Source organism: Rhizophagus irregularis, chromosome 11, assembly GCF_026210795.1.
Source record: "Rhizophagus irregularis chromosome 11, complete sequence".
Taxonomy (NCBI): domain Eukaryota; kingdom Fungi; phylum Glomeromycota; class Glomeromycetes; order Glomerales; family Glomeraceae; genus Rhizophagus; species Rhizophagus irregularis.
This window is the reverse complement of record NC_089439.1, coordinates 4,992,467-5,005,005: the sequence shown is the minus strand read 5'-3', so window position 1 is coordinate 5,005,005 and position 12,539 is coordinate 4,992,467. Positions and strand designations below refer to the sequence as shown.

At 24.5% G+C, this 12,539-nt stretch overlaps 3 protein-coding genes across 3 annotated transcripts; 2 read left to right on the top strand and 1 right to left on the bottom strand.

The window, feature by feature from the left end:
• Window positions 1-591: 591 nt before the first annotated feature.
• On the top strand, window positions 592-2,331 carry OCT59_003551 (uncharacterized protein; the record flags this gene model as incomplete). The annotated part of the gene is made up of 7 exons (XM_066145685.1): window positions 592-708; window positions 786-1,009; window positions 1,079-1,155; window positions 1,225-1,278; window positions 1,345-1,607; window positions 1,677-1,847; window positions 1,921-2,331. The coding sequence occupies 7 exons, from the start codon at window positions 592-594 to the stop codon at window positions 2,329-2,331; spliced, it is 1,317 nt and encodes a 438-aa protein (XP_065996382.1).
• Window positions 2,332-7,981: 5,650 nt separating this feature from the next.
• On the bottom strand, window positions 7,982-9,164 carry OCT59_003550 (uncharacterized protein; the record flags this gene model as incomplete). Its single annotated transcript, XM_066145684.1, has 3 exons — window positions 7,982-8,214; window positions 8,712-8,976; window positions 9,042-9,164. The coding sequence occupies 3 exons, from the start codon at window positions 9,162-9,164 to the stop codon at window positions 7,982-7,984; spliced, it is 621 nt and encodes a 206-aa protein (XP_065996381.1).
• Window positions 9,165-11,421: 2,257 nt separating this feature from the next.
• On the top strand, window positions 11,422-11,722 carry OCT59_003549 (uncharacterized protein; the record flags this gene model as incomplete). Its single annotated transcript, XM_066145683.1, has 2 exons — window positions 11,422-11,440; window positions 11,505-11,722. The coding sequence occupies 2 exons, from the start codon at window positions 11,422-11,424 to the stop codon at window positions 11,720-11,722; spliced, it is 237 nt and encodes a 78-aa protein (XP_065996380.1).
• Window positions 11,723-12,539: the final 817 nt, after the last annotated feature.

The following is a 12,539-nucleotide window of genomic DNA, read 5'->3' as shown; positions in this document are numbered from 1 at the left end:
ATCTTCATTTACAATTTCCATAATGGCATTGTTATCATCATCTACATTATGATCGTTATCTACATTGTATTCACGTTCATCTACATTATCCTTTATAAAAAGTATACAAAAGGTTATACAATATTAATTAAAAGTATAAAATTTAAGTACACATTGTTATAATTACCGTTATCACAAATTCTCTGGAACACTCTACTTTTTCTATACAAGAATCTTCCGAAACACTGTTTAATATTTCCCAATAGGCCTGACCTTTATGAGATTTTGTATGTTCACGAAGAGCAGCATGGCGTGAAAAGGTTCTTTTACAATTCTGATATGGACAGTTAAACATTCTGCACAAAAAATTTTGTTGTTTAATATACAATAGATTTTTATCATTAAATCAGATACAAAAAATACAAAAAATTTTATCTACCTAGGTAACTTCAATTAATTATATATATATTAATTAAGTCTTGTGATTTTGAAATTATTAATTTGTTGGATTACATCATGATATTAGCATTACGATCAATTGATCAAATCACATCATAATATTATAATCTTCATATCTTAGAAGATCAAACATTTTTCTTTTTTTTAAATACAATGTCATCAAGACGAGGAAGGAGAAAAAACTGTAATACTACTACAGATAGTGAATATGCCATATCCCTTAGAGAATTACTCAAAACTAATAAAACTTCTCATGAGAAAACAACTGTAGTGAATTATTTAATATTTTTTATGATATTTCTAACATTAATGTATATTATATATACCTTATTACGTGAATTTTATAGGTTGAATTAAGTAAAACTGATGAAGTACAAAACAGAAAAAAAAGAAGGAATGATTTGAAAGAAAATAAAAAACAAAAAAATTCTCGAGTTTCCATATCGCAAGACATATCATTATCAAAAGAACATATTGAACATCAAGCTACTTCTCAAGATTTTCCGGTTGTAACTATTGTATCTGATAGTAATGATTTGAACGATTCTATGATTAATAATACTAATAAAAGGTATATGCATTTTGTAAGGGGTTTATAACATTAAAATTATATCTAATAATGAAATTTATTAATATTTAGCGAAAATCAAAGAGAATCGATAAACAGTGAATCTGATACACCTGATTTATCAACATCTCATCTAACCGAAAGGACAAGTGAGTGTTACAAAATTTTTTCTATATATAGTATCATTTTGATTATCTAAACTGTATTTACAATTAAAGATGCACAGCTTAAGCGTAAAAAATTGCATGAACTTAGTAATTTACCATCTAAATGTAAGCAGTTATTTTTGATAAATATTACGTCAAATTATAATTTTATATTTATTTTTTTTAATTTAGGTGTTAAACTTGATGCAAATACTCATTCTATTCTTGAAAAAATCCTCAAAGAGCAGCTGAAGCAACGTATGACAATTGAAACTTTGCAGGAAAAATATGCAGAGTTAAAAAGTGATATTTATGAAAATCATAAACTCCTACAAAACGTGCTTGCAGTTTTAACAAAAGAACCATCATTAACTACTAATAATCAAGCACATCAACTGGAGGGAAAAGTAAAGCAACGTTTGAAAAGAAAGGATACAAAACATTTGTGGTGGGATGTAGGTAATAATATAAAATTTTTATCTTAGTTAGATATAAATATAACTATTTTATAATATTTCTTTTAGGTTCCAATGACAGAAGCTTGTCATCAATTGTTTCAAGAAAATAAAAATCTGTCAGATGCAGATATTGAACGTGCTTTCAAATCAAAAATTCAAACTGATTATCCCAAAAAATTACAAGAAATTGTAGATTCAAGTGGATGGGATAATTTCTGGAATGCTGGATATTCAATTGTAAGAAATTTTATCAAAATTTTAATGTATAAAAACTAAATTCAATTTACAATTTTTAATATCTATATTATAGACATTGGAATATTTTCGTAATTATAGGAGCTCTTACGTACGCAAGATAAAAGATGCAGTTTACGCTACTTTCAACTTAATTTCTCACAAACTTAACAAGTTTGCCAGTCCCACGGAAGTCAGATCTTGGAAAGAATCGGAACAAGTTAAACAAGCAAGATCTAATTTGTGGAATAAAATAGATAATGAACCAAATTCTCCTTCACTTATTGAAGATATTTTGCGAGAAGTGTTTATGAAAGAAGAGCTGCAAAATGAAAATAACATTAAATTCGGTATTACAGTTGCATGGATGTTATTAGATCCATCATATGATCAGGTTGAAATATCATCATCAAAAGTACAAGAACGGATGGATAAATGGGATACTGATTCTATTATACAAAAATGGGTATGTAAAGTATTAAATTAATTTGTATTTTGTTTTATATATTTATTTTTTTCCTTATTTTAATCAAACATTTTAAATTTTAGCTTAATAAAAAAATGAAATTAATAGTGAATATAATAGTGAATTAGACGAAAATGAAATTTCGCAAGAAGCCGAATAATAAAATTTGGAAAATGTGGTAAAACTGGCATAATATTATTATTTAGATAATTTGAGTTGTTATGATATAATGTAATAATATAATATTATTATGTAAAGCAGTAAATAAAAATAATAAAATATCGCACTGTTCGTAGCAATTTTTTGTGCAATGTTACAGGCTGATTTAACGCACTGTTCTGTGTTGCCTTCACAGAATCATGTGATTTTACGCTGATCTGTGCTGACATAAAACAATGCACTGTTTCACGTGCACTTAATTTCCTGATGCTGAAAATGCATTTTAATATATTCAAATATACTTTTTAATATATAATATATCCGTTTATTATACTTAAACTAAAGTAGAAATTAATAATAAAATAAATATAAAATATTTACACTTAAAATATACTTAAACGGGCAAAATTTAAGGATGTTTTGTAAGTTATTTCCATATCAAAAACAATATATTTAAACATATTTTCAGTATTAATTATGTATATAATTAACTTATAAAAAATATACCCAAATTATACTTAAATAATACATTTATTAAACTTTATATATTATTAAAATTCAGTATATTTTCAGTATATTTTCAGTATACAATTTTTCTTACTGGGAATATAAATTAAAATCATTTATTGTATTCACCTTTCTTCCCAATACTTTTCCTAACTCCTTACAAGTTTCCGCTTTACTATCAGGATAAATTGATACAATTTTTAGATTTTTTTGAGAATCAATTAAAGAAATTAATCCTGAATTATCTTGAGAACAATTATGAATAATTAATTCATTTAAATAAATACAAAAATTGCCATTTCATAAAGTGTGTTAGGTAATATATAACTAATTGTAATAGATAATTTATTAACATTATAAAAGAATGTTGAAGCTCCCAGAAATAATGATAAAGGTTGTGATGTATATAAATCTATTTCTTTAATATTTTTACATTCTTTAACAAATAATTTGTAAATTTCTTATTCTAAAAGTTTTCTTTTATCATCTTTCAATTTTTATCCTATAAAACTTTTATTATAATTCCATACATCTATAGTCCTAGATTCAAGAATTTTACAAAAACTAATATAATTAAATGTTAATGGTTTTGAAATAATTGTTAAGGTAATTTAATATTATTATCACTTAAAAATTGTTTTGATGATGATGATAGAGATTATTATAAAACTTCTTTTCTGCTTCATGATAAAAATCCCATGTATGTTTTTCCCATAATATAGGAACAACTAAAAGACACCACCTTTTATTAACTAAAAGGCATGAATATAAAGTTTCTTTATCTTTTCATAATTCGTTAAAAATAAGATTAAGACAATCAATATTTAATACTGCCATATTATATTACATTTGTTCAAAAAAATTCCGTATTATTTCCGATGTACTGATCTGCAATGAAAAATTCCAACCATAGGTAATTTAAAGCGGAGTAGTTTTGGCCAGCATTGCGGCATTAAGAAATTACACTTGTGACAAATAAGGTGTATGACAAATAGGTTTCCACTAACTGAAAAAATACTGTACCCGAAATACCTACTAAAAAAAAGAAAAGAAAAATGGGGTGTGATTCATAATCATGTAGTTCTATCCGTTGTAAACATAAAAGAAAGATACAAAATTAAACTTGTTTATTTTCTCACATTAAGATTATAAGAAACATTCTTATCAGCATTTTTCTCCAAAAAATTTAGTGGACAAATAGTTCTATTTCTACTAACAAATAAGGTAGGATTATGAGTAAGTCCTTGTTTAACAGTATAATTTTAATAATGTAAACAATCATGATGCATCATAAAAAATATAGTCCGAAAATTAATAATCCAGAATTTCTCCCTATAAATAAAGTCAATCAGTGTTTATATTCCATCATTTTTCCGTAAAGGCTAATATTTCTGGAATTAATAACCTTATATACTGTATATGACGGAATTTATCGAATTATTTACATTTTCCGTGAATGGATCCGTAAAAGGCTCATTTTTACAGAGTTTTTACAGAAATAATGGATAAAATTTTTTATAAGGCCTAATTTTAGTTAATGCATGAAGGTATATTCTATTTTAAATTTTATTTTTTTTAGTAACTCATACAATTTTCCTTCTCTTCCTTCTATTCACTTATATCATAATTCCCTTTCTTGAATAAAACTTCCCCTGCTCATTATTCCCCTTTATATTTGTATCCCCTTTTTACAAAAACAATTTTTTGTAATACTTATAATTTATTTGTAATACGTGATTTATATTTACAATATTTACGGAGAATCATAATAAGCGACAGACTTCGACTTCAACTGTTTCTGTTTACCTAGTATAGTTTGTGACTTCCAATTAATTGTCAAATAGTAGGTGTTAACATTAAATTGAATATTTTAACAGATTATTTTCTATATAGCTCATCTCTTGCTACTTATATTTACCATATGTTAAAACATAAACTTTGTATTACATTTGATTTCTTTTAGTTTATGTTATATGTTTAATTTCTTAATAATATATGTTTGATAAACTATGCATGTTAGGGTTATATTTACCTAATCATATGTTATTGGCAAAAAGGTTTTTTGACGTTACAAAATTTAAAATTGATTAAAAACAATCATTTCACATAATTTTAATCGAGTCAATAAAATTTTCCTTTCTTTGCAATTAAATAAATTCAATTGAGAAAATTTAAAATACTGTTTCAAATTTTAAAATCTTGACCAATTTCTTTTTCTGTAATTTAGACGTAAGATGATTTAAGCAATTATAATTTAGTTGGCTATATGAGTAATTCAATTTGTTGTAAAAATGTAATAATAAATATTATATATTATGATTACAATTAGTAAACAAAAAATAATTAGATTTTCTTACAAAGTATAAAAATAATATGATTTTTAATATTAGTAAATACAACTGACGTATTACACTTTTGAAGATATATTTTCATTTAATCTACAAAAGATTATTTCATAATAATATCACCTGGTTAAATCTTTAGATCTATAAACATATTCTCAATTTTCAAGTGTAAAGGAAATGACATCATATATCGGTACAAATTAGGTTCAAATAATTGTATTCTCAATATACTAGAAATATTTTTAGATGAGTTAGTAAATATTCATATTTTTAAATACTTATATTATTCATTTAATAAAATGATTTAATTCAAAATTCTTGTTATTGAATTTTAGTTACTAAAATCAAATCAATATATATCATATTATTAGAATTCATGGTGTTTAATAATCTTAAATTAGGTGAAAAATTACGTGGAATAAATTATTTTATGGAAATTTTCAGAAGGTTGTTTATATTAATGTATTTTTATTATAAATACTTATGATGATTTCTAATTCACATATAAGATATTTATAATGGTAACATATTATATACATTGCACCAGAAATGTCTAAAGGGTCTTCATTTTCTAAAGAATCTGATGTTTATAGTATGAGAATGATTATGTGGGAAATTGCAACAGGCTGTAAGCCATTTGCTAATTTTGAACATGATATTAATCTCATTTTGAAATTCTTGATGAAAAATGATCTGAAATTACTGAAGATAAACCAGAAAGTTATGTAAATTAAATGAAAATTTGTTGAGATCCTGATTCCAAAAAAGGCCAACAAATAAAATTCTGTAGTGCTTGCAGTAGTTGATCTTTCAAAATAAAGATAATGAAATATTCAATAAAGCAAAGAATGGAAATTATTAAAATCAGAAAAGCTTGGTTCTGCGCTCGCTAAATACCTAATCCAAGCCATTTACACGAGTAGACAATCATTTCTAAATGATCATCTATTAATTCCTTCAAAGAGGAAAATTATTAAATAGTAATGCAGAAGTGAAGATTGATAGGATTTAGTTATGCGACAATACTAATATTTATTGCACATTTTTCTGTGACATTTATTAGATTTTTCGTAAGTTTTATATTTGAATAATTTATTTTTAATTCCCTTTATATAATAATTCAGCATACAATACAATCAAAGAAATAAATTTTATGTTTATGTCCTATTATACTTTAAAACAACTGGAGCCATGAGTAAAAAATATAAAACTATAAGTAATGTATTAAAATAACGAACACTTAAAGAAAATTAAAGGGTAGAACACACAAAAATTCTGGTAACAAAAAAAAAAGAATAAAATTTTAGATAATCGACTAAAAAAATTTAACTTCATATAATTTACACACTCTCCCAATTTAGGTATGTATAAGTGACATCATGAAGTACATTATAAAGTAATAAAACAAACTTGCAGATTAACATTTAATTTCTAATTTTATTTTGATTTTTTACATAAGCATTATAATGGTTTAAGAATAGGTCGAGCGCAAACATTTAAAAAAAATAAAAATAGATAATTTTATAAAATTGTCATAGTTTAAAATACTTTTAAAATATCCATAGCAGATGAATATTATTTTATTTGCATTTTGTTTTATTAAAGTATACTTAAATTCTAATAAATAATACATACTAAAATTACTATGGGTTTTTACATCTATTCTATGTTCAGTATGTTGAATAATTTATAGTCTATCATGTGATTTTTAGTATTATAAACATTTTTGGATAATGAAAATTATGAAAAAAATCATTCGTTTAATGTGAAGTAACCATTATCGCCATTAAGATGTGAGTGATTGGTACTGAAATGGTCATTTTAATAAGCATGGTAAACCCAGTAATGATAGAATAACATGCGGTACATATCTACCCATGATGAGAAAAGATGGTCGAAAATTATGAAATATAAATCTTACTGAGACCCTTTTACTTGGTAGGATTTGCATGCCAAACAATTTCCAATTCTTTCAAAATTGGCAACGGCTTCTGAAAGATTATTTAGCAATGCAGGTAATTTGATATCTGTAAAGAGAACTCGTATTGCTCCAGAACTCTTTAAAAGTATAATGTTGCTTAAAAGGAATATGGGCTTATATCAAAATATTCGTCCCGCTTATTTTTTCTCTTACATATTGTAAAAATAATTTTTACTAGATAAAAGATTTAGCTTATATTAAATATAAAAACTGCTCTTATAAATCAATCATATTTACATAATTACAACAATTACTAAATGTGGAGTTTATCATGATAAATCAACAGTTACATCATAAACAGATTAAATATACAACCTATGACAAAAAAATTGCACAAACTCACAAATGCAAACTATCTGTCGGTATCTAAATTTTCCTATTGTCATATCTTTTTTTGTAATATTTTCCCACAAAATTGATCCGAAAAATTCGATAATCACTTTTTCATCCATGTATTTTTTTATAATGTTTACATGTTTATATGTAATATTTTCAAAATTATCACTATTATAAGTGATTCCAAAAAAATATAATTTTCGTTTCCTACAACTTTTAAAAAATCTTTCAAAAGCATCAACAGAATATTTACAACCTGCACTAATTACAATTAAAAAAGACTTTGGTGAAAATTTTGTTAATATATCTAATAAATTATCACCTATATTATCATTTTCATCATTCATATTCGTAAATAATCTAAACTGTTTAATCCTAAATATATTAAATTTTTACAATTCAATAACAATGATTTAACATAATCGAAATCTTCAGGTACAAGATATGTTGATAATTGTTCAATATTTGAACAATTATTAGCTATTGCTTTAATAAATATTCCTGTATTTTCAGCAACAGTATAAATATTGACTTGTGAAATATCTCCTCTTGTTTTTTCAACTAAAGTTGCAGATTCTTTAAAACATGATAATCCATTAAGACAAAGAAAGAATTTGAAATAGATAATTTTGAAATTCTTCTTTAGTATCTTCATCACTATCATAATCACTATAAATTGTTATTTTTTTAGTGATGTTAAGAATGAAGGCGGAATAATTCTAACTGAACGTAAATTAAGTTTATTAATCGTATTTCCTTTCCTTGCTAATGCTTCGCTTAATTCTTTACAAGTAGGGCCTTTCTTAATATGAAATTCGAATGATACACTTTTTAACTTTCTTTGTACATCAACTAAAGAGATTAATCCAGAAATTTTTTCTTGAGGATAATCATGAATAATTAATACGTTAAATCTTTACAAAGTTGTGACATCTTATAAAGCAAATCAGTATCAACTTTATCAATTTCAATACTCAAACCATGAAGTTGAGAAAAACATGTTGAGGCTCCTGGGAATGATAATAAAGGTTGTAAGGTTCTCCATTATAATCCTTTAATATCATTACATTGACTAATGTATAATTTGTATAACTCTTGTTCTAAATATTTGTATTTTCCATAACTTCCAGTTATAAATATTTCACCAGATACCATTTCTATAATTTCTTTAATAAGTTTAGATTTCAGAAATTTACAATAAATAATATAATTAAATGAAGGTGGTTTTAAAAGAATTGTTGAGGGTAATTTAATACCATTATCAAATAAAAGTTGTTTAAGTATTATATTAAAAAATTTTTCTTTTGATTTATTTTCTTTTAATTTATCATTAATTTTCTGTAGATAATTTTATGATTAAAGGCAGTGGTCAAAATTTAGAAATTATGAATTTTGGTATTTACGTTGCATTCAAAATAAGAAATAGAAGCGATACTAGTTTCTTTGGAATTGATACAAGGATCTATACGTACTATAAGAGAAATTTTAAAAATCCAAAATTTTATTATTTCAAAGTCAATTTTCATAATTTTTATTGTTTTTTTTTTAGAAAGTTCTCAGCTTTACAAAAACAGCTTTCTCTAATGTTGTTAGAAAAACCTCCCCTAGTCTTTAATATCAAAATTTTATTGCTTTTAGCAAAAATTCATCAAGTACTTATTATTAAGAATTCTTATAATAGTAATTGATACATTCATTTCCTCTAATACCATTAATATAAATTATTGTTCATAAATAGTTAATTTACAATGTAAACTTAGAAAAATCAAGATTTTCCTTATTAAAATAGATAATTGTTAAAATAGTTTAGAAATGGTTAATATTTGAGAAATTACTTGTCACGAGAAGGTATATTCACTTGAGAAGGTATATTCAAGAAGGAATATTTATACTTATTTTGATATGACGAAATAAATGAAAAGTAAAAAAAAGTATATTACATAATAAATCATTAATGGTAACCATATTAAAATATATGATTGCTCAATATTACTAATATGTTTTGGATACCTATCGAATGATTATGTAATTGTCGTGTCACAATTATTAAAATTATTTCATGGGTGTACTTTATACATTGCGATTATTTTTTTGTGGAAACTTGGTCACACTATGTGCTAATTAATACGAGGCGAAGTAAAAAATTTAGTAAGTTACGCTCGCGAAACAGTATTAAAAATGTTTGGAACTCTGATAGAATTCGTAATGATCGATTAATTAAAGGTAAAAGAAATGAAGTAAGGAAGATATAATTGAAGATAAAAAATGAAAACGGCGTATCTGAAAAAATGCATCAACTCGCTTTTCCAGTTAATGAAATTGGAACTTCTACCAAACAAGAAATACTTGAACTTCGATTCCTGTTGAATGATAATGTTATATGGATTTAGATTAATAAGTGCTAGATTAATAATTTATTTTAGCTACTCCTCTTATTTATTGTATATTCATATGTAAATTTCATATTTTTTAATTATATTTTCAATGATCGATTTTCTTCATTAATTTCGTTTAATTTCGTTTAAAGAGGTTGTAATTTTAAAATTCGTATTGATTATATGTAGTTTAAGACAAAAGATAAATCCTTAGACATAAATTAAATGTTTTCGTTTTATTTAATGTAAAGTTACGCCGATATAAGAGTATTTATACAATTAGATATTCAGGTATGATATCTTTATTATATCAAATAATTTAAAATGACATTCTCTTTGATACTTTAAGCTCAAATACATAACTTATGAAGTTAACAATGTAACGTTGATTGATTGTGTGATTAAGAAATGCGAATTTTGCTTTTTAGTCTTACCGTTAATAGGATAAAATGTTATTTTTTTATCCATTTATTTTAAATTCATTTCATATTACAAAAATTGATCCAAGTAAATTAAGTAGTGAAAGTACTTTTGAGTTTTGAGTTTAAATCTTCATATTATGCCATATAAGTTATTATCATAAACCCTTCTTTAACCTTTATAGAGCATAATAAGTAGTGGCAAATTGATAATTATTATTCACATGATAGTGTAATAATATAATTGGTAGATGCCATTGAATCGTAAAAAAAAATGTCCTAGTAGTTGTAAAAATATAAATAAATGAAATAGTAACAAATATAACTTTTTCTAAAGAAATAAATCAAAATAATTGTAAACTAAATTCAAGAAGATAAAATGATTCTTAAGTTTTGCACGTGGTTGGTCAAGGATTAATCTATTCCATATTTTGCATATTATCAGAAATATTCACAAATAGTCATATTCAAATAAATTTGAGTCCTTACATTATAATGACATAAAATTGAAATTCGGGAATAATGTCACGATTTAATGGTCGAATGTTCACCGATGGATAGATACGTGCATCATTTGGTAAATGCAAATGTATTATTTTGAGTCATAAAAGTTGTCATTAATGTGAAAGGTGTTTAAATTCGTATTAGATATTCCTATGTTATCTATGTTGTTAATTAAAGTATACTGTATTGGATGTTTTCATCTCCATTATAAAAAAGGCGAAGCTAATTTCAATTCGAACTAGAATAACCTTTTATGGTATAATCATTATTTAAATTCATATTTACCAAAATCGTTTTAAAGATTTTCCTTTTTCTTTATGTTGAAAATTCACAATTTATTTAATTTTTTCTCATCAAATTAATTAAGCAACTTGTCAATTTGGTTTAAAAAAAAAATCAGTGGTAAACTTGGCGTAAAATGGTTTCTATAATTGGGTTAACTGGGAAGTGGGAGCGTGGAAAAAAATAGACAAAGTTCGTACACTATGAAAATTAAGGTACTAAGTACAAAGCAACAGTCATTCCTTTTGTAATGATCTTTGATTATACCATACAATTTTTATCAAAGAAGCTGATGAAATATCATCATATAATGATGAAGACAAAATAGAAATATTAGAAGAATTGAATAAAGAAAATACTAGTATGGACGAGCCATTTGACGAAGATACAGTAGTTACAGATGAAGAAACAGGTACAAAAATTGATGATGATTTGGATGTTAAGAAATTCAAAGTAACTTTCTCTTTCTTGTTTAATTATAAGTCTAAAGGAAATTTCTGGTAAAGTAGTGCAGCAAAATGGGAAAATATTAGTCAAACTATTTTTAAAAATTTTAAGAAAGAATTAACCTTTTAATACAAAATCAAATTGGATGAGTAGGTAGGATATGATGATTATATTGTTAACTATAGGTTAAGAAAGGAAGCAGGTTCTGTAATTCAATAATTAACGGACATGATAGATTTTTAACTGAATTTCATAAATCCCATTCGAAAAAAAATTCTCACATCTATCAAATCATGAAAAAAATAATTCATAAATTGACAGAAGGAGGTAAATTAATGAGTCCTTTTCTATCATGTTTAATAATAAATCTACGATAAACAATAAACCTCCTAGAAACCAGCACAACAACCAAAAAATTTTTTTTTATCTTATCTTTACCATTTTACAATTATCTCTCCACACAATCTCAACCAATTTTTAATTTCAGTTCTCAATCTTCTACAATTTTTCCATCATCTGGTAGTAAACTTATTCCAACTATCAAGAGCTTTCGGAGAATTTGGATAATATAAATGGAAGCCAAAAGAATACCTGCTTTTTAGAAAAATGATCTATAGATGTTTTGGATATTCAAATCTTATCTTGATAGTGATTTTGTGAAATTAGGTATTAGTAGTATTGGAGTAAAAATAAAACTTTTTAGAGAAACAAAAATCATGAAATAAATCAAATTAAATATTTAATCCATATTTTTACGGGTGAATATGGTGAAAAATCAACATTTTACAACTACTTCTTTCGATCTTCATCATCATGGTTTATTTTGACGTTATCCATTCTATTTTCGTTAGGATAAGGATTCATTAAAAGTACT